Below are 20,269 nucleotides of genomic sequence, written 5' to 3' on the forward strand. Positions count from 1 at the left end.
TTTTTTATTTTAAATCAAATAAGCTTTTTGACTAATGATTGATTTAGCTAAAATATCATTTATTATTTTATATCGCATGACGCTAATGTAGCATGTTAAAATATTATAATTAATTATGATATGATATGCTGATATATCATAATTGATGATAATATAATATACTAATTTAATATGATAACATAATTATGTAACATTTTTCACTCTTCACATCAATATTATGTTAGTATCATGTAGATGTAAAATAATAAATGATATTTTTACGAATGACAATTAATCAATAATTAGTTATAAGTGCTTATTTGACTTAAAATAAATTTACAAGAATTTGATTAAATATAACAAAAAAATAAAGATGCATTTAAATATTTTTAAATAATTTAAAAATTTATTTGAGCATTATGCAAAAGAAAAAAAAAAAAAGGAAGATGCAGTGGCCGGTTTAGAAGGTTCTTACTTGTAATACCTTGCTATTTCCACCTTACCCTCGAGACCCACCTAGCAAAGTTGGATCCATCAAACACGTTTTTATCTTGAAATAAAAGTCAAAGTTGTTTTTATATTTAGTTTTAGTAAAGAATAAGTTCCAGGAATTTCATTTCAACGTTGATGTATTTGTTTCCACATAAACCGTACTAAGTGGACATCATCAACATTTTAATTTTCGTTGCACTATAATATAATGTATCTTAGAAATTTCATTCTCTTATTTTAAAATTCAGATTTGAGATCTTTAATATAAAAAAAATATTTATCTTATATATGGATGATGGAATTTTTTTAACTCCACAATTAAAATTAGAGGATTGATAAATTTTTAATTACAAGCTTATTAATGAAAATTAATAAATTAAATTAATATTCAATGATCACATGACAACTTTCTAATATCATTTATAAAATTAAAAAAATTCCACTAGTTGTGTATAAAATAATAATTTTATGTATTAAATTTCATATTCTAACTTTTAAATCTCTTGGGAGGCAATGGAACATGAATATATGTATTCTAATATTTAATTTATTAATTAATGTATGATTTTTTTTAAAAAAATAATAAAAATGGAATCTCTATTCTCTCGTATATATATATATATATATATATAAATAAAATATGGATATACATAAAAAGTGTTGCAATATATCTTGAATAATGGAGAGAGACAATGGGATTTCATTTTTTTTATTTTCTACATAAAGGACCACAAATTAAGGATTGCATCAACCTAGGATGCCTACTACCGTACTCCTGTAAGAGACAAAAGGGAAAAAATATAAATCTGTTGTTCTTGGGATGTGGGATCTCGTTTTTAGTTAATGGAACATTAATTGATATAATAATAAAGCTAAGGGTGATGGAAGGAGGGTGGAACCAAATTAATCAATTATTATAAATTTTCGGATTGTGGGGTCACTAGTATCAACTGATGCAGTTGGTGCATGAAAAACGTGGGCAAAGTTACCGTGTGAGGGTGGTTGTAGTGTGTTGGTCTTTTAATTGAAGTTGCTCACCTGTTGGAAGAAGCTCTTGTTGTTTTAGAGCTCAACAAACTATAAAAGTCCTTAAGATGCTATATTTGCGTTGCTCAATTTGATAGTGTCTTGGATTATAGCACAGCAACTAATTTCCTGTCCATCCTCGTTCCTCTATTTCTCTCCTGGTTTTGCTCTTTCTCAGCAATGGCGACTGAACACCAAGATGCCGCACCTGATCTTAATGTACCTCTGCTTTCTGACGAGAAGCAGATGAAATTACAGGACCTAGAGGCACCCGGAAATCATGTTGACATCCACACCCCGGGCGCCACCTCTTTTTTCAAGACTTGTTTCAATGGACTGAATGCTTTATCAGGTACTTTCTCATCAATGCTCAACTGTCTCAAACCCCTTGAACTTTAGAGCCTTTGCCATAGTCGTTTGTTTTGCTTGGAGTTGTCAACTTTTTATGGCTTTTAACATGACTTTTTTTCTATCATATTTTTCATTAGTTTTCAGCCAAAAGTTCTTAAAAACTTTTATGTATATATATAGTAGAAAAGGGTAGAGGACATGTGTTTCCATGTTAGGCCGGCCAAACTTTTAAACACAGTAAAAACCTGGCTTAATTAGTTGGTTCAATAAAAGAACAGGGAACATGTGGTGGGATTTTAGTTTACAGCTCTCAAATCAAACTAGTGGTTTCTATCAGAAAAGCTTGCTAGAACTTGCAGCTGTGCATGAATCTATCGAGGAAGACCTCATAGGCCAAACGGAACACGGAAAAGAAGAATGGAGTCATGGGGACGGCTCAGAAAAATCTAGGTATCATGAATACCTCAAGAATTTCTAGTGGTGTAGGATCAAAGAAAAATCTTGGTACACAACTGGTTAAGTAGCCAGACAAAAAAATGGTGTCCTTATCTATAGTGGGTAACGTGTAACCTAACTGTCGTGTAATAGAAAAAAGCGAGGAAACCTAGGATTTGTGGAAATTTTGTTGTTTTTCTTTGTTTTTCTCTGAGAATTTCGTGTATTTTTATCTAATCTGAACATTGAATGTTCAGAATCGATTTTAATATTTTATTATTTTATTAAAATTTTTGCGAATTTCATGTTTTGATTGCATCGTGCAATTCCATTTTTTTTATTCCGATTGTATCTACACATTCTAATTTTTTTGGGGGGGTTGCTAACTCAACGGTAGAGTACTCGGCTTTTAAGTGCGGCTAGCATCTTTTACACATTTGTATGAAGAAAGGGATTCGTTCATACCATCGGTAGAGTTTGTAAGACCACGACTGATCCTGAAAGGAGTGGATGGAAAAAAGAGTTATACTGATGATGATATGATTTAAAGAGCCTTATTTCTAATGGCTTCTTCTTTCTTCAGTCCTAATGACATCCACCAAACGTATTTGGATTAGCATCAATTAACACCTCCAAACCCATGTTTCATGCTTCTTGAAAAAGGAGAGAAGCAAGTACTACATCTTGGTAGTTTTTTGACTTGTGCTATAAAAAATGATATTTGCATTATGAAAAGGCTGTAATTACTTTGTCTAAAGTGAGGGATAATCTTTCCTTGTTAGTGCGATTAGATAGCCAGCAGCTAGCCAGGGGAGAATCATTGATTGATATTCTGTGGATGTATATAATCTATCACTAGACTAAGCATGCAAACAAAGATGCGATAAATCAACACATCTCTAGCTGTCATGCTTGACTAGCTAGGTAACTTGAATATGTGGTGTTAGTGTCTCGAAGATGATAATTAAAACTTCAGAAACCTCCAAATGACATTAAAGTATTGGTTTTTGTCCAACCTTGATGAAGACAAACTTGGAGGGCATTCTTGGCATTAGAATTTAATTTCTTTCTAGATAAGGCATGCCTAATGATACCATGGTGGTCCTCCGGCTCCCCCTTCCTTCGTCCGGTTTTCCTCGTCTAAGGGAGGGTGGGATTTTCTACATAGTGTGATGGGGGTGAGTGCCTGTAAAGCTCTGTCCATGACATAAAATATAGACCACATGCACTTACGTTAAACCTCTTATATGCTTTTCCTGAATCTTCACATTCAGAAAAAGTTTGGCAGATTCTCGTGAATTATGTGGAGAAAAAGTAATGGGAAGAACGATAGAAAAGATATAAACTAGTGAAGTAGGTTCAAGTCCCAATCATTAACAAACTTACAGCCAAATTGGACGATGAAGTCTGCACAAATTATAGGCATAAAAGCTGGAGTGCAGAACTATACATGTTCCATGGATATTAGCTCTGGTTCGCAATTGTCCCATTCATGACTAGTTTGGTACAATCACATCAGTCTTTTCCCTTCATGAATGATGAACCCCTTCTCTTCCGTTTCGCTCTACAATAAAATTGGAGCCCTCGTTAATTAAAGCAGGAAGGCCAAGGGTAAGGACATCTAGAGACAGGTGTTCAAACAAAAGTGGGAAACTACCAGATAAGGACAATTTAGGATCAGATGGACCAGTGGGTTCGAAAGGAGCTTTCACTATGGAGTTGTCTGCAGCAAGGAGTACGACTACAAAAACCTGAGAAGAAATCTTTTGAAACTGTGCTTTACACGTTACCGGTTCGTGAAGTCATTTGGTTGTTTGTCGCCCACCAAAGTGCCATAGCTGGTTAGCAGCGGCATCTTCACTTAAAATGGCACGTGCTTTGCAGCAAAATATTTATCTATTTGGAAGATGGGTAGAGGACAGTTATTGTCTGCTTTAAAATATTTTCAAAAGTGCTCGGAAAGCCAACACCCCTAAAGTGAAACTGCCAAGTGTAGGTGTCAAACAAGTAGCACCTCTTCATTATTATTACTACTATCTTTTTTTACTCCTCTTACCGCTTTCCAGCTACATCTTTAAACATCTCTTTCTTTCTCAATCATGGAGGCCATGCCACACGAGGAATCATCCTTGACTGTGCCTCTCATAGAGGATGAGAATGAAGAAGGGTTAGGAAGCAAGCCAGAGCAAGTAGAATCAAATTCTGCTCATGACTGTGCGGGCACTACGTCTGTCTTCAGAACCTGTTTTAATGGACTTAATGCTCTTTCAGGTTCTGTTTTGTTCTTTGTTCTAATTCATCTTAATTCATAACACTAACTAGATCCTGCCCTATAGGTCCCCAGGAGCATGGCTTATTGGATTAAAAATATGTAACTTCACTGGAAAATGTTTGCTGAAACCACAATCTAAATGCTTTAAAATTTCAGTCATGTTGAAGAATACTGAGTGTTTTAAGGAGACTGTAGGAGTTGATAAGAACCTTTTCCTATTTTAATTTCTTTTACCATTTTCATTTGTTTTCTCCAAAAGCCAGAAAAGAAAGTAGTTTCCCTAACCTTTCCTTTCTTTTTTTTTTTTACTTTCAACTATTTCCAGGAGTTGGGATATTATCAATCCCATATGCACTGGCATCAGGAGGATGGTTGAGCTTGATATTTCTTTTTGGCATAGCCACGGCAGCATTTTACTCGGGTTTGTTGATTCAAAGATGTATGGACGCAGATTCTAATATCAGAACTTATCCTGACATAGGCGAGCATGCATTTGGGAACAAGGGGAGACTAATAGTATCAGTTTTCATGTACATCGAGCTCTACTTAGTCGCAACAGGATTTTTGATTCTAGAAGGAGATAACTTGCAAAAGTTGTTCCCAAATGTGGATTTTGAAGTAGCAGGACTAACAGTTGGTGGGAAACAAGGCTTTATAATAATCGTTGCCCTCATAATTTTGCCTTCTGTTTGGTTGGATAACTTGAGCCTTCTTTCTTACGTCTCTGCCAGCGGGGTTATAGCCTCCGCAGTCATCCTAGGTTCAATTATCTGGACTGCTGTATTTGATGGAATTGGGTTTCAACAAAGGGGAACACTGCTAAATTGGGATGGAATCCCAACTGCTGTTAGCTTATACGCCTTCTGTTATTGTGCGCATCCAGTCTTCCCTACCCTTTACACTTCCATGAAAAAAAGGCATCAGTTCTCCAATGTAAGTTTTTAACTTTCCAAATTTATGTTGTTCAGTGCACATAATTCCAACAGTCTGTCACAAGAGTCTTCTGATTTTCAACAGGTTTTGAAGAAAATTTCTGTTTTTCTTTCAGGTCCTGGTTATATGCTTTGTCTTGTGTACCATCAGTTATGCATCAATGGCAATTTTTGGGTACTTAATGTTTGGTTCAGATGTTCAATCACAGATAACTTTGAACCTTCCGACTAACAAGCTCAGCTCAAGAGTGGCAATATACACCACCCTGGTCAATCCCATATCCAAATATGCATTGATGGTTACACCAATTGTTAATGCAACTAAAACCTGGTTTCCATTTCACTGCAACAAGCGATTCCTCAGCCTCTTTGTTGGCACCACCTTGATGATCAGCACTGTTTTGGTGGCTCTGGCAGTTCCATTCTTTAGTTCCCTCATGTCCCTAGTTGGAGCATTTTTAAGTATCACAGCTTCGATCATAATACCATGCTTATGCTACTTGAAGATATCAGGAACTTATCAGAGATTCGGGTGCGAAATGGTTGCTATAGGCCTTATAATACTAATGGGTGTTGCCGTGGTGATATTCGGTACTTACACATCTGTTATGGACATAATAGGCAATTTATAAATGCCAGTGGTTTTGTATATGCCTATTTTGTTATATATAATGTTATCGTTTTCCTGATTAATTTGAAGGGTTCTTCTCTAAGTTCAGATGAAAGTTCTTTTCATTGCAATCTGAACCTGTTTGTTGCACTAGCAATGGAATCCTTCCCAACACTTACATCGCTTGGATATAACATGCATTAGTTATCACTGATTAATGTTTGCAAACTTTTTTCCTATATTTTGAGTGTTTTGATCCTGAAAGCCAAGTGTTCGCAGGATTGTCAACATAGTAATCATGAAGTATCACTGACTTTCTAGTTTGCACTACACCAGATTACAAAAGTAAGCCTCCAGTCTTTAATTGGCACAAATTCTTATCAACGCCTCAAATTCCCCCTTGCATTCAGATTGCTGACTGGAGCTTGTTGAAAAATGGTCTTCTTCTACAGAAACAGCAACAGTCTATCAGAAGAAAACCTTCAGTAACTATCCATCTCTTGGCTTTCACTTGTCTTATTAGATTGCTAAATCCTTTTCTCTCCTCAAGATCCATCTTTCTTCGTTTCCACTTAGTTTCTACTGTGTACAGGGGTAGGAAGTTTGAAGGCCATATTTTATTATCTATATATATGGAACTATACATTCCTTAGGGCCACAGGAATGACTGCTGAAAGTAATGATCTCCTACGATTTCTATACACCACTGTGCCTACATAGGACCACACCACTATTAAAGCAAAATGAAACTAGGGAGTACGGCTATAATGCAAATTTGCAGCTTGCACAATTAAATATTTTCTCTACTCTTGAATACAAAAGGGTTCATATCAAGCAAAACAACTACAAAACGTTAATTATTTTCATGTGTAAGGTCAGTGTATCTAGCAATAGATAGATGCCATCAAAATCAAATTGAGAATCATACCCTGAAAAAAACTGATAAATGGAGCCATTTAACTCAAGACAGCTTTCGCCAGCCATCTTTTTCAACCCTCCATCCCTCATAACCTTCCGTACACTTGCTGCTCTATCCCACATTCCAGCTTCTGCATACATGTTTGCAACCATCACCAAATTTCCACTCCTCCGTGGCTCCAACTCAAGCAACCTCTTTCTCACCCTATCACTGACGCCATCAGTATCATTAACATTATGGATACTGCATGCACTTAGCAAAGTCCTCCATAAAATCGGGTCAGGCTCAATAGGCATGTTCATTATGAAAGTGTAAGCATCTTTCAAACGACCAGCACGACCCAAGGCATCAACCATGGCACCATAATGAACCATCATAGGCTTAATCCCATGAACATACTCCATTTCACGAAAATACCGGTGCCCATCGTCCACCAAACCAGAATGGCTACAAGCACAAAGAACTCCAAGATAAGTAACGTAATTCGGTCTTATACAAGAACTTTTCATCATCTTTACAAAAATTTCAAGGGCTTCCTTAGCAAAACCGTGTTGAGCAAATCCCAAAATCATTGCACTCCAAGTCCACACATTTTTCTCCTCCATTCTATTAAAAACTCGACTAGCATAACCAACATATCCACTCTTAGCATACATATCAACAAGTGCAGTCCCCAATTGACAATTCGAAATTAAACCTCTCTCAATAACTTGCAAATGAAGCAACCTCCCAAAGCTTAAAGATCCTAGCTCTGCACACGCTGAGAGCATGATCACCATTGTGGTTTCGTCCAACCCAAAATTCCTCATCTTAACGAAATACCCAATTGCATCCTCAATGCAAAAATTCTCAACACAAGCAGAAAGCACCGCATTCCACGAAACCACAGTTCTCTCACCCATTCCATCGAACACTTTCTTTGCATCCGTTATCTTCTTACAACACCCATAAAAATGCACCAAATTGTTCTCAACATAAACATCATCATCTAAACCATGCTTTACAATCTCCCCGTGAACCTGTCTACCTTCCGGAAGTGCTTCACCCCTGGCGCACGCCTTTAAAACAAATGGGTACGTAAGTTTATTGCGTTGAAGGCCTCGTTTTCGCATTTCTTTAAGTACCCAGATTGCCTTTTGTGGAGTCTCGCTGGAAGCATAGCCTCGGATAAGAATATTCCATGTAGAGGGAGTTGAGTTGAGTGAGTTAACGAGAAGGGTATGCGAGTAGCTGAGATTTTTGTACGGAGACAGCGAGGAGAACCTGACTAGTTCGGTGAGAAGGAAAGAGTCTTGGTGAAGATTAGAGATGAGGATTTGGGCATGGACTTGAAAGAGGTGTTTGATTGACGAACAGAGCTTTAAGAAAACCAGAAATTGGTGCTTTCTCGAAAGGAAGTTTTGGTTGCACATTTCTGGAGGGAAATTTCGTTGGTGGATGAAGAAAAAGATGAGACAACGAACTGGATATCAAAACGACGTCATTCAGGGCAATCCACCAATTTCATAATTTAATTAGCTTAACTAAAATTGATTTTAAAGCTCCATTTTCATTTCATTCGTCCATATTTGGATTGATGTTCAATGTTTGCACCTAATATATCAATCAGCACTTTCCGCACTAATTTTTGAAGACTTAGCTGGCTATATGTCATAGCTCTGGCAGTTGGACGAATTTGATTATGTATTATCTAGACTGTATTAATGAGCCTCAACTTCTTATACTGTTGCGTATTAGACTGTATCTATACAATATTGCCTTGCCTAAACTATATTGTACAGTTATTCAAGCATTGATCATCTCACGGACAGGAGATCTGTCTGCTTTTACTACAGGTGCATCAACAAATTCTGACAGGATTGTTCTGAACTCATCTCCTGTAACGGTTTCTTTCTCCAGCAGCACCTCCACTAGCTTATCAATGGCTTCGCGGTTATTCCTTATAAGCTTCTTTGCAACCTCATATGCGCTCTCAATTATGTTCCTAACTGATGAATCAATGTCTTCTGCTAGTTTCTCAGACATTGAATTCCTAGCCAGCATCCTTAGCACCACATCGCTACTTTGTACTGCAGGATCAGTTAATGCCCAAGGTCCAATATCTGACATGCCAAATCTTGTTACCATCTGTAATAAAAAAGAAACCAGTTAGCTAAAGATGGTTTTCCATTTTTATTGCTTTCTTGGGAGATGATAGATTGAAAATTCCAATTCTCTAGTTGCAAACCTGTCGTGCTATTTGTGTTATTTGTTGCAAGTCCCCTGCTGCACCTGTAGTAATTTCTGATTCTCCAAAGATTATCTCTTCTGCTGCCCTACCACCAAGTCCTCCAACTATTCTAGCAAAGAGTTGTTGCTTGGAAATTAGAGCAGGATCTTCACCTGGTATGAACCATGTTAGGCCTCGAGCTTGGCCTCTGGGGATCAGAGTGACTTTTTGAACTGGGTCATGGCCTGGGGTCAATGCCCTGCAAGTACAAAGTGTAAAAGACAGGTCGAGTAACTATGCTTTCTTTCTATGTAATATCCATAGGAAGCTATCCATAAAAATAACTGAGGATGTTTGATATATTGCACTATTCATTTTACAGGTTAGATAAGCGTCGACTAATTATTTATGAGAGATTGTTTCATGAAACTTACGCACAGACAGCGTGTCCAATTTCATGATAGGTCACAAGAATTTTGCTCTTTCCATCTGTCATCTTTGTTCCCTCGATTCCAGCCACAATTCGATCAATTGAGTCATCAATCTCTTTCATCGTGATCTTGTCTTTGCCCCTTCTACCGGCAAGAATGGCAGCTTCATTCATAAGGTTGGCCAAATCTGCACCACTGAATCCTGGTGTCCTCATAGCAATTACACCGAGAGAAACATCTTTACCCAGCCTCTTGTTGTTGCTATGTACCTTCAGTATTTGTTCCCTGCCTCTTATATCTGGCATCCCAACGGTGACCTGTTCAATCAACAGATTTAGGGTTCTAAAACTTTTAGCCATGGTCTTGTAAACCTAATGATCAAAGTACATAACACTAGCCCTATTATAGCAGTGTCACATTTGCTCATAAAGAACATTTCAAGTTGCAATATATTTATGAAGAGTAGCTTTTACCTGTCTGTCGAATCTTCCAGGCCTAAGCAAAGCAGAATCAAGAATTTCAGGCCTATTAGTAGCAGCAATGACGATAACTCCAGTGTTGCCAGTAAAACCATCCATTTCAGTTAGCAATTGATTTAGAGTTTGCTCCCTCTCATCATTTCCTCCACCTATACCAGTTCCTCTCTCCCTTCCAACAGCATCAATCTCATCTATGAACACCAAGCACGGTGGATTAGCCTTTGCCTTGTTAAACAGATCCCTCACTCTTGAAGCTCCCACTCCAACAAACATCTCTATGAACTCTGATCCAGAAAGTGAAAAGAGAGGAACCCCCGCTTCTCCTGCAATTGCCTTTGCCATCAATGTCTTTCCAGTCCCAGGAGGTCCAACTAAAAGCACTCCTTTAGGAATTTTTGCACCCACTGCAGCAAACTTCTCTGGGGTTTTTAAGAACTCAACTATCTCTTGAAAATCTTGCTTAGCTTCATCAACACCAGCAACATCATTAAAAGTTACTCCAGTGTTGGGTTCCATCTCAAATTTGGCTTTGCTCCTGTCATCACAAAGAAATTAGTACATGCTCTTGTTATCAAGGAACAGTAACCAAAACTATATATAGTCCATTTAACACCTAAAATAATCAATTAAAGTAGGAAATAAGTTACCTTCCAAGTCCAAAAGGCAAGTTGGGACCTCCAGGAGTGTTTGGAGATGAGCTCCTTAACAAAAAAGTGCCTAGCAAGATCAATGGAAGTGCCAAGTTCCCCAACAAGTCAAGTAAAGCAAACGACCAGTTGATATCAATTGGATGAGCAGCAAAATCTACACCATTCTCCTTCATTTTCCCCAGTAATTCTCGTCGCAATCCCGGTAACTGGACTCTTACCCTCTGAATTTTGTCAAGCGCAGGATTATATATTTCAGCAATCGCTACAGTTGCATTCTCGAACAAGTCCACCTTTCTCACAGCACCTTCGGCCAAGTACTGCAAGAATCTTGAATATGACATTCTATTTGATGTGCTTTCAAATGGGCTCTCTGGCTCAGCTCTTATTGGCTGAGCAACTGAGAGACCTCCAATAAGACCCAAGGCAGTTGAACTTAATAGCTTTCTTTTACTTAACTCGACATCTGAAGCTATTTTGGCATAAGGGTTTTCCCCATTAGTTCCTTTCGGGAGGTGGGTATCCTTAGAAAAGTCTTGAGATTTGCAAACTGGAAGGTGGGAGACAGAAAGAGATAGAGCAGGTGCCATAGTCTTCGTCTCAGCTGGAAGCCAAGCCATGTTCCAAGCTTTTGAACACTTTTTACTGCGCTTGAGCAGTCGTTTCTGATGTAGGCGGAATAGTTCGGAGTTCCACAAATAAGGTGGTCAGACAGGGATGTTTCTAGCACTTCAATTTGGGCTTTTCTTAGGCTTGGGTGTTTATTGCTCAAATTTCCCATTTCCTGAAGGGTCTGGAAAGTGTACTTTTCTCATAGATTATACGCATAACTGATGGGACAAAAAGGAGTCCACAAAACTCCAATATGGACGATTAGTAGAAACCTACAACCTTATCTTTTACCATCTCTTGTTCTCAACCACAGATTGTTCTCCTTCCTGTTTTCATAATCTCCAAGCCGTACAATTGGAACTAACGAGGTGGTCATTGGACTTCTGATGTTCATCAAACCATTGGGTCTAACTGTGTTCTAAAACGATGTCACCTTATACTTAGCATATTATTAGTATTAAAAAGAATCTCGGTTTTTGTATTTTTTTTTCTGCTTTTTCAGGTGAAAAATGCACTTTTCAATTAATTCAAACCCTCGGATAATGGAGGGAAAACTGAGGGGCGGTTGTTGGCAGTATCCATTCAGTAACCGTCAATAACTACTCAAAAGTTTCAATTCAAACCAAGGGCAAACCCTTTAAATATCACAGGGATTCCCCCCAAAGCTTTTCCTTTCCTTATAATCACGCAGTTTTTTCTTCTCTGGCATTCCTTTCTTTCTAAACCAAATGGAGCAAACTGAAGAAGGAATCGGCATCAAAGTATACAATGCAACACCACCAGAAGGTGCTACACCAACCTCCTCCCTCCCCCGGTTGCCTCCCGAACCCGGCCGGAAGAGGAAAGCTGTGGCCAAAGGAGTACAAAAAACAATATCCAAAACTTCCATGCTTGTAAACTTCCTTCCAACAGGCACCCTTTTAACTTTTGAAATGGTTCTCCCTTCTGTTTACCACAATGGTGATTGCTCCCCTGTTAACACCATGATGATTTACTTCCTCTTATGCCTTTGCGCGCTCTCTTGTTTCTTCTTTCATTTCACTGATAGTTTCCGGGGTCCTGATGGGAAAGTTTACTATGGTTTCGTGACCCCTAAGGGACTGGCTGTGTTCAAGGCAGGTCTCGATGTGGAAACTCCGAAAGACGAGAAATACAAGGTAGGACTAACTGATTTGGTGCACGCAATCATGTCGGTCTTGGTGTTCGTGGCAATTGCGTTTTCGGATCATAGAGTTACAAACTGTGTATTCCCGGGGCATGAGAAGGAAATGGATCAAGTTATGGAGAGTTTTCCATTGATGGTGGGGATTGTTTGCAGTGGCTTGTTTCTTGTGTTTCCTACCACTAGATATGGCGTGGGTTGTATGGCTGCTTAAAATTTGTAAAAGCCATGGTTCTGGACTTAGCATCTAGGATAGATAGATTGGTGTGAAATGAATTTAAAGAATAAATCTCTTCAAGAATTTATGGTTTGTTCCTGCAGGAGAATGTAACATTATTGCTAGTTGTAGTTTTTCTTTGTGGTTTGAAGAAACACTATATGTGTGTTTGAATTTTATGGAAGTATTCGATCAAATTATGGTTCATTGACACTGAAGATACCTCCTGTAAATACGTTTGAATTTGTTATTTTCATTAATTTGGTCAGAAATCGATTACTGAAGGAAAATGTGTTCAGTTTTTCTGTTTTATTATCAAAATGATGATCAATAAGAAATATAGTGACTTTGATTCCATGGTAAATAATTTGATTGTATTTTGCTTGTTGATGGAATGGTATTTAACCTTTTTCTCGGACAAAGTATGTTGGATGCGAATTATAGGGAGAAAGTGGTCGGATTTTGTGTCAGATGCAGGGTAGGCTGGTATTCTCATGGACGCCAAAATTGTATTATTTCGGATTAGGACATAGTAATAATTTGAATATATTACTGCTTAAGTTGTTGTATTATATGTACAAAATGGACAAGACCAAAGATGAAATTTGACTTTGTAATTTTCATACATCTTTTTTCTTCTGATAAAGATTTCTCATCTCTTTCAATGTGCTCTAAATTCTAGTAATGTTGTTGTGTTCACTGCATTCTTTACTTTTTGCTGAAGAAAAGAAAGACAAGATTCTGCAACTGATTTGTTCATTGTGATTCAGTAACAAAAACATGACCTAGTAACTCATTTCAGTACAGGTATAATCTTCTGCAATATGTTTTTTCTGAGTTGCCGTTAACCAATGTGGATTTGAGCGAAAGCTGCGATATGTTGAGGGAAAATGAAAAGTATTTTACCAACTCCAAGAGCATAATAAGTGGATAAGAGGGAAGAAAGGAAAAAAGTGCATAATTTAAACCAAAGAATAAAACAATGACTGTATACTAGCATCATTCAGGAAACTTTGGTTATCTGTCAATCCTGCTGTACAATCTCTCTGCCGGTTCCTCCAGAAGCATCTTGGATGGATCCCAAAAATGCAAAACTAGATTCCTAACAAGAAGTACTGTGAGTATGGGGGAACTTGTAACCTACTTTTCAACTAGGTCCCAAGGATTTCTACATGTCATGTTTCATCTAATATCTAGCTAAGAATGTATAAAGAAGAACAAAAAAATCTTTTCTTGTGCTTTACTAATTTAAAGAGCTATTAGCTTATCAAGCACAGCATTTAGCCACACTCTCTTCTTGCAACTTTTGCCATAGGCAAAGCAGCTCTCTGGGGCTTTGGTAGTGAGCAACAACATAACCATCCTTGCACCCTTCATTGTAGACCCGCTCTTCGTTTATATAATAGACCTTCAACCCTTCCCTTTTCATCTCTGCTATCCAGATTCCCATTGCTACATCCTCTAGCTTAAACATCTGTGCATGTCAGGCATAACCATTTTCATATTGACAAAAGTTATTTAAATTGTAATCTAACAATTGTAGAATAAAAAAAGTGACTTAAGGGAGAACATTAAAGTAAATGTAAGTAAAGAATATGATGCTAGGTAGCATTTAGGGCCTGCTGAAAATATAGCAGAAGATTTAATTAATCCATTATAGGACAACAATTGTGATAGTAAGGAGTGAATATTTGAAGGTCAAGAGGATGAGCTCAACTATCTGAGTCATAGAATAGATTGTCATTAAGAAGCATAGCAGAGAAAAAATTAACCCATGATTTCAGTTTAACAAAACACATATTAACAGACATTGGTGATCGGATGAAGATAATTAAGGAAAAACAAGAGGGGAGGGGGAGGAAAAAGAATGTTTTTCCAGTTTTGGGAGGAGACTTACACGCAATCGACCTTCTTTGTGCATTACATAGACTGCCTTAGCTATGTCATGCGATACCACATAACCAGGGCCATGTGCCCAAGGAGGGTAAGTACTTCCTGGATACTCCTTCAGATAGCAAACAGAAGAGCAGTCAGAGAAAAAAGAAAAAAGAACGTCCATTGGCCAAGCAATAAACACATCAAATATGAACACCCTGGAACTATGAGCCCCATGCAAACACTCTTCTAATTAAAGCTCGGCTAATTGAGATTTTTCATTTCTTCAAACCCATTTCGACAAAATGAATTGATTCTGCAGAGAAAATTACCTCAGGGCTGATATACCATTTACTGTCAGTGTTCCGATGAGGATGAGCATCATACTTTATAAGACCATAAAGCAATCCATGGCTAACATTTCCCTTATTTAAAGAAGCTAACACTTCATCCACACGAACAAAGGCATCATCGTCTGTCTTCATGACATATTTGGATGAAACAGTCTCTGTCTGTTAAAAACACAAAATAAGCCAAGAAGATAAAACTATCAGGAAAAAAAAGTAAGACTGTAAGAACTTACCCCAAAAATGCAGATTGCTACAGTCTTCCAAGTAATAAGACCATAGTAGTCAACAAAAGGCATCAGCTGAATGTCTCCATATGTCTTTATCTCACTCCAGAGTTCCTCATTCACTATCTGGTTTTTATGCTGCAGTATAATGCAAACATTTAGTATACCTTTCCAATTAAAAGAATGAACTAGAACCTTATGGAAACTAAAAATGCAAGATGACAAAACTCATAAAGTAGTTTAGCATGTACGTTAAGGGCCAGAATCAACTTCAACATTGTGCAATAGATACCATGAAGGAAAACATATGCACCAAATGGTAATGAAATGAAAGTATGGAACTCACCAAACCAACAAAAAAGCGTACTGCAACAGCTCCTGACTTCACAGCAGGGTACTGCATCCATGTTCTGCGAACAGCCATCCTACGCTTGAAGTTGTTTGCAGTAGAAAAGACTCCAATAAAGAGGTCTAATGGCTGGTTTGGTAGGAGAGGAACCACTCTCAAGGCATCCAAATCATTAATGTGCTCTAGATCCTCAGATGTGGGTAAACCACTAGCCAGGACAGACGTTAACTTTATATCTCCAGATATCCTCACTTCAGTCACAAGCCATGGCTCCAGACCCTATAATATCCTCATGAGAAGTCAATTAATTCGGGGGAAAACAAAGAAAATAGCATTTTAGACATTCCTTTATATAAAGGAAAATTAGCTAAGAATTAAGAAAGAAAAGAGAAATTACTTCACGATAAGCAAATGATGTTATATGCTTTCCATCAACAGTCATCTGAAATCCTTCTTCTCCAACCCTAAGTGTCATAACAGACAAATACCCCAGCTTAAATGGAAAGTATTGCTTGCTTCTAGTTTTGTTTTCTGCCGTTGATGGCCACAGAGAAATGAATGAAGATTCATTGGTTGCAAACCTCCGGCTATCAACTTTACCCACCTTTTCACTGCATTGTTTCAAATCATCCACTGTATATCATGACAAAAAATACAGTAAATAGATATGGCTAGCAAAGGTCTCATTATGATGATTCAAAGTTTGCACAAAAATATAAATAGAGAGTTTTGCTTTTAGCAGTTCTCCCAAAGTTTATATGCCTTTGTTACAATTGCAAACAGGACATAGGTAATCAAGTTTGTATGCCTTTCTTTTACAATGTTAACACCATTATGGAGGCTCTAAATGGCTTAAACCGTTGCCTAGCGAGACAGAGTTGATAAACAGAGAAGGCAAAGTACCTTTCTTTTTATTTCCTTCACCTGCAGAAGGACACCGCTCTTCTTCACCCCAATCATGATCAGCAGTCCATGTGTTTTGGACAATTACAGGATCCTGAGTAACCTTATCACCTTGGAGGCGAACATTGTAATGCAAAATAGTAGGAGGATCTGGCTCCCCTGGAATTTCTTCCCCTTTTAAATCAATTCGGAAGTTTCCCAAAAGACCATCTGGAATGCCAATTATAGTGATTGCAGAGCCTTGAATAAGGCCACATGGAATTCTTAGTTTGTAATTCCCATGGTCAAAATCGGCCGAATTCATATTATTCAGGAAATAGGGACATTGTTTCTCCTTTACATTCTCAAGTGAACTTTCATTACCCTCACTTTGTTGCTTCTTTGCAACGGCATCCAAAAGATTTTCCCATGCAACCCGAGCTTCTCTAACAGCCTCTAGCGCATTAGGTAAGCCTTTAGTATGATTAACAATGTGCTTCATCTGATTCGATGTCAATAAAGAAGTTTGAATTTCATGAGAGAAATTCCTCTGAAGAAAGATTCCAGACATGAAACTGTCAGCGAAAACTACTTGACTAACAGCTTCTGAATTTTGAACTGCTGGAGCAATAGTAGGTTGAATCCATTTAAGAGGAGGATCAGTCAAGTTTACGGAAATTCTACTTTGAAGGGAATTCTTCCCAAAAGAGTTTTTGATCATCTCATCATATCTCAATATCAGCAGCACAAGGAAGGACCCTAGTAATAGACCTCCCAACCGCTTCTTCATTCTTGTCTGAACCACTTTGTCATGTAAAGCAATCACATAAAATGCTGATGAGAAAACAGAATTAAGGAAATTCAATCCAAAGTTGTTTCATTTCCTTGTAACAGAGAAATATATATAAAAAGAAAAAGCCAAGCTGTAACTTTAAGAACAGACAGAATCATCCGATTTAACAAGACAAAACTGTAAGCCACAATTTCCATGACCCTTAAGAAATCTTAACCAAACCAACCACAGAAAGCAAACCAGCATTCCGGTCAAAAGAAATCATTCAAGACTAAGGAGAAAGTCAAAAAAACCAAGCACAAAGAATTTTCCAAACGCATCAACCACCAGTAAGAATAATATATAAACAAATCTAACATCAACCCTTCAGAACAGATTATCATATTGCAGATGAAACAGAAAGAAAGGAAGTTATAGAATATTTTACAACAAAGATGAACCAAAAAAACAGCTGACACTAAGCAGTCCAAAAGTAAGCAAAAAATCATCACAATTCACATGCATGTAAAAGAATTATTAAAAACATACATATACATATATACTCGGTTCCAAACCTGGATTCTTGATGGTTTTTATTTTGAATGGAACCTTGGTCTTGGTAGGTTTCGTGAGATGAGGGGAAGAAAATGAGGAAAGTTTACCAGTGCAATGAAGAATAAAGGGAAGACGACGAAGTCTAAGGAGAGAGATTCGAGGAAAGCAGAGAAATATGGAAAACAAGAATGCGAAACAAAAAGAAAAAGAAAGAAAAGAAAGGGAAGGATCTGTTATGTTGGTGGAGCTTTGAACTTTCGAACTTGAAGTATACGCCAAAATAAGAGGCGGTTGTATACACGGAACTATGCTGTTGGCCAGCCTTTGTTAAGGTCAGTGTTTGCACTCTAGCAGAAGTCTTGTCCAATGTAAATTCTGTAGACCACAAGAATCTACGATCCTCCGAATTACTGTTTGGACCCAATATTTTGCTTGCAAGCCCAACTTTCTATATGCCCCATATAGTTCTGCCATGTGTTACCCATCAAGAAGATTTGGTTCTAACGCCTCTAAACCATTTTGTATTTAAATCTCTCCTTTTCTTTGGGATGATGATGATCGATAGCTGCATGGAGATTAGCCTTAGCTGGATTGCTTAACCAATTGTGCGACTTTGTTGAGGTATGCGTATGACGGATACTAAGCTGCTAACCCTTTATGTTTGTCTTTTGAAACTCTTGGTCAATGCCTAAGATTATTGTAATGTTTGCATTAAACTTTCATCAGAATTGTGGTACCCTTAAATTGAATGACATAAATCATTTATTATTTAATATATTGTGTAAAAGATTTTATCTAACACTTCATTCCATCATAGACAGAGTTAGGAATGGACCTAAGAATTTTTCTTAATGGTGCCATAACTAAAATAATAATAATAATTAAAAAATATATAAATATATTAAAATCTATAAATTAAAAGTTTTAATATTAAATGAAATAAAATATTAATTCAATACATTCATTTAATACTTTAAAGTAAAAAAATGTAAGATAAATATAATTTTTCACCTAGATTTTTCATGTTTTGAAATCGGTGTATGATAGCATCAATAGAAACACTATCAGATTTGTCTACAGAATAAATAAAAAGAGAAACACTCATAATTTCAAGATAATATTTCACATGCAATATTATTTTTTATTAGTTAGATTATAATTACGAGTCTAAACTATCAAATTAATAAAAAAAATTAAGATATGAAGTATTTACAATTGAAACCTAAATGAGTTGTTTTGAGAGAGTGAAAAACGCAACCAAGGATCGAAAAGAGGAAGGTCACTATAGATCCCAAGAGTAAGACTTGAATTTTTGGAAGAAGAAAGTAGTTTAGGTTTTGACTTTTTTAATAAAATTTTAAATTATGGAAGCAAATTTTTTTATTTTCCATAGAGTAATAAATATTAATATATAATTTACTTTTTATAAATTTACTTTGACTTAAAGTATTTGATCCCACTCCTTACAAAATTGTAAAAAAATTAACAAGTTAATTAGTACTATTAACTATATAAAACTCTAATACAAGTAATATAACAAGTAGAAATTTTTTGTATTTTTACAGATAAGTAGTGTCATGTGACACTACTATATTATATGTAGGTCTACACATAAAGGGTGTCACTTGTCTGGTGTGTAAGAAGCATTTTAAAAGTTTTTAATTTAGTTGCCTTATACATGCCTTTGAAAATCCTTATACAGGGTTTTGCATGCCAAATTTGTGAATTTGGATGATAGTCATGTCTTGGGCTACTCACGCATTCTGTTTCTGCTCTATTATTTCAAGTTGAAGAATATATGTCCTTATGACCTACTGCTAGTCTTTTGATTAAGGCAACTAATGCTTAGATTTCTTTTGATGAAAATCAGCAACACAATATTTCTAAGGATACTTGGCAGCAAGTTTTAGCTTTTAGTTGGTGGTGTGTATAAGAAAATATGGAAGGAAATGATCCTGAAGGTATTAAGTTTCCCTAAATTTGTCTTTGGGCTCTCATGTTTTCTTTTGCTCAGTCAAAGATTATTTTATAAATATCACAAAGTGATACATAAAACCTAAGCATATATGCAAGTCATGAGAAGAGACAGTTCATATAATAGGAACCACTCAAGACTAAGAGCTAAGAGGATAACACCTAATACAAACACCATATTCATCAAAGTAGCAATTTCCATACCCCTAGCCATCAGAAACAACATAAGCAGTTTGGTCTTGGCTTGTATTTTTGCCATGTGGATCTTAATTTTGCAGGTGCTTGACCTATTCTACTTGATGATTTTGTTAAGCATATGTTCTAATTGATGACTTGGTTGAGCAGTTTGGTTTCTATATCTTGAGCACGTTGTTCATTGCTATTTCTTACTACTTAGTTTATCTTTAGGCTATGCGAATTCTTATTGTAAGTTTTCTATATATTCTTATATTATCTTTCTATGGTTTTTCTTTTTTTTTTTGGTATTTTATTGACAACTCTTGTATATGTTAGAA

The 20,269-nt window shown here is 36.7% G+C and overlaps 5 protein-coding genes and 1 long non-coding RNA gene across 10 annotated transcripts in view; 2 read left to right on the top strand and 4 right to left on the bottom strand.

Moving 5' to 3' along the window:
- LOC110426764 (uncharacterized) overlaps window positions 1-1,647 on the bottom strand; it is a 4,867-nt gene extending 3,220 nt beyond the window's left edge. The window contains exons 1-2 of the long non-coding RNA XR_002446184.2: window positions 1,510-1,647; window positions 455-495 (exon numbers count right to left, since the gene is read on the bottom strand). This is a non-coding gene — a long non-coding RNA (uncharacterized LOC110426764). The remainder of the gene's footprint in view (window positions 1-454; window positions 496-1,509) is intronic.
- Window positions 1,126-6,212, top strand: LOC110426762 (Transmembrane amino acid transporter family protein). Of its 2 annotated transcripts, none has more exons than XM_021442060.2 (3): window positions 1,126-1,849; window positions 4,881-5,488; window positions 5,604-6,212. In XM_021442060.2, exons 1-3 carry the CDS (start codon window positions 1,678-1,680, stop codon window positions 6,117-6,119), a joined length of 1,296 nt encoding a protein of 431 aa, XP_021297735.1. In that variant the 5' UTR covers window positions 1,126-1,677; the 3' UTR covers window positions 6,120-6,212. The 2 variants fall into 2 exon arrangements, with proteins under 2 accessions (XP_021297735.1, XP_021297734.1); XM_021442059.2 differs by lacking the exon at window positions 1,126-1,849 and adding an exon at window positions 2,710-4,554.
- A 148-nt stretch (window positions 6,213-6,360) lies between these two features.
- On the bottom strand, window positions 6,361-8,508 carry LOC149526476 (Pentatricopeptide repeat (PPR) superfamily protein). 3 transcript variants are annotated; one of them, XM_089785340.1, is made up of 2 exons: window positions 7,026-8,508; window positions 6,361-6,543 (listed from the first exon to the last, which is right to left on the bottom strand). In XM_089785340.1, exons 1-2 carry the CDS (start codon window positions 8,426-8,428, stop codon window positions 6,504-6,506), a joined length of 1,443 nt encoding a protein of 480 aa, XP_089641466.1. In that variant the 5' UTR covers window positions 8,429-8,508; the 3' UTR covers window positions 6,361-6,503. The 3 variants fall into 3 exon arrangements, with proteins under 3 accessions (XP_089641466.1, XP_089641467.1, XP_089641465.1); XM_089785341.1 differs by having other exon boundaries at window positions 6,361-6,562; XM_089785339.1 differs by having other exon boundaries at window positions 6,361-8,508.
- Window positions 8,509-8,675: 167 nt separating this feature from the next.
- On the bottom strand, window positions 8,676-11,630 carry FTSH6 (FTSH protease 6). The gene is made up of 5 exons (XM_021442062.2): window positions 10,783-11,630; window positions 10,130-10,670; window positions 9,660-9,973; window positions 9,244-9,484; window positions 8,676-9,143 (listed from the first exon to the last, which is right to left on the bottom strand). The coding sequence occupies exons 1-5, from the start codon at window positions 11,400-11,402 to the stop codon at window positions 8,802-8,804; spliced, it is 2,058 nt and encodes a 685-aa protein (XP_021297737.2). The 5' UTR covers window positions 11,403-11,630; the 3' UTR covers window positions 8,676-8,801.
- A 350-nt stretch (window positions 11,631-11,980) lies between these two features.
- On the top strand, window positions 11,981-12,960 carry LOC110426755 (protein DMP9-like). Its single transcript, XM_021442053.1, has one exon. It carries the CDS (start codon window positions 12,123-12,125, stop codon window positions 12,768-12,770), a length of 648 nt encoding a protein of 215 aa, XP_021297728.1. The 5' UTR covers window positions 11,981-12,122; the 3' UTR covers window positions 12,771-12,960.
- A 788-nt stretch (window positions 12,961-13,748) lies between these two features.
- On the bottom strand, window positions 13,749-17,935 carry LOC110426782 (beta-1,3-galactosyltransferase GALT1-like). Of its 2 annotated transcripts, none has more exons than XM_021442089.2 (8): window positions 17,801-17,935; window positions 16,475-17,287; window positions 15,969-16,204; window positions 15,569-15,850; window positions 15,232-15,360; window positions 14,981-15,160; window positions 14,671-14,778; window positions 13,749-14,247 (listed from the first exon to the last, which is right to left on the bottom strand). In XM_021442089.2, exons 2-8 carry the CDS (start codon window positions 17,241-17,243, stop codon window positions 14,041-14,043), a joined length of 1,911 nt encoding a protein of 636 aa, XP_021297764.1. In that variant the 5' UTR covers window positions 17,244-17,287; window positions 17,801-17,935; the 3' UTR covers window positions 13,749-14,040. The 2 variants fall into 2 exon arrangements, with proteins under 2 accessions (XP_021297764.1, XP_021297761.1); XM_021442086.2 differs by having other exon boundaries at window positions 16,475-17,257; window positions 17,801-17,933.
- Window positions 17,936-20,269: the final 2,334 nt, after the last annotated feature.

This window comes from Theobroma umbraticum, unplaced genomic scaffold, assembly GCF_002168275.2.
Source record: "Theobroma umbraticum cultivar Fairchild unplaced genomic scaffold, ASM216827v3 scaffold_12.0, whole genome shotgun sequence".
NCBI lineage: Eukaryota > Viridiplantae > Streptophyta > Magnoliopsida > Malvales > Malvaceae > Theobroma > Theobroma umbraticum.

What these genes read in the sequence shown, in the direction of transcription:
- LOC110426782 (XM_021442089.2), bottom strand. Translation starts at nt 17,243, where the DNA reads ATGAAGAAGCGGTTGGGAGGTCTATTACTAGGGTCCTTCCTTGTGCTG. An exon ending in TAGCAATCTGCATTTTTGGG is followed by an intron (nt 15,161 to 15,231) that starts GTAAGTTCTTAC and finishes TGTTTTTAACAG; the next exon opens with ACAGAGACTGTTTCATCCAA. An exon ending in ACAAAGAAGGTCGATTGCGT is followed by an intron (nt 14,248 to 14,670) that starts GTAAGTCTCCTC and finishes TGACATGCACAG; the next exon opens with ATGTTTAAGCTAGAGGATGT.
- LOC149526476 (XM_089785339.1), bottom strand. Translation starts at nt 8,428, where the DNA reads ATGTGCAACCAAAACTTCCTTTCGAGAAAGCACCAATTTCTGGTTTTC.
- LOC110426762 (XM_021442060.2), top strand. Translation starts at nt 1,678, where the DNA reads ATGGCGACTGAACACCAAGATGCCGCACCTGATCTTAATGTACCTCTG. An exon ending in TGGACTGAATGCTTTATCAG is followed by an intron (nt 1,850 to 4,880) that starts GTACTTTCTCAT and finishes AACTATTTCCAG; the next exon opens with GAGTTGGGATATTATCAATC. An exon ending in AAAGGCATCAGTTCTCCAAT is followed by an intron (nt 5,489 to 5,603) that starts GTAAGTTTTTAA and finishes TTTTTCTTTCAG; the next exon opens with GTCCTGGTTATATGCTTTGT.
- FTSH6 (XM_021442062.2), bottom strand. Translation starts at nt 11,402, where the DNA reads ATGGCTTGGCTTCCAGCTGAGACGAAGACTATGGCACCTGCTCTATCT. An exon ending in CTGGAAGATTCGACAGACAG is followed by an intron (nt 9,974 to 10,129) that starts GTAAAAGCTACT and finishes TTGATTGAACAG; the next exon opens with GTCACCGTTGGGATGCCAGA. An exon ending in ATTGGACACGCTGTCTGTGC is followed by an intron (nt 9,485 to 9,659) that starts GTAAGTTTCATG and finishes TTGTACTTGCAG; the next exon opens with GGCATTGACCCCAGGCCATG.
- LOC110426755 (XM_021442053.1), top strand. Translation starts at nt 12,123, where the DNA reads ATGGAGCAAACTGAAGAAGGAATCGGCATCAAAGTATACAATGCAACA.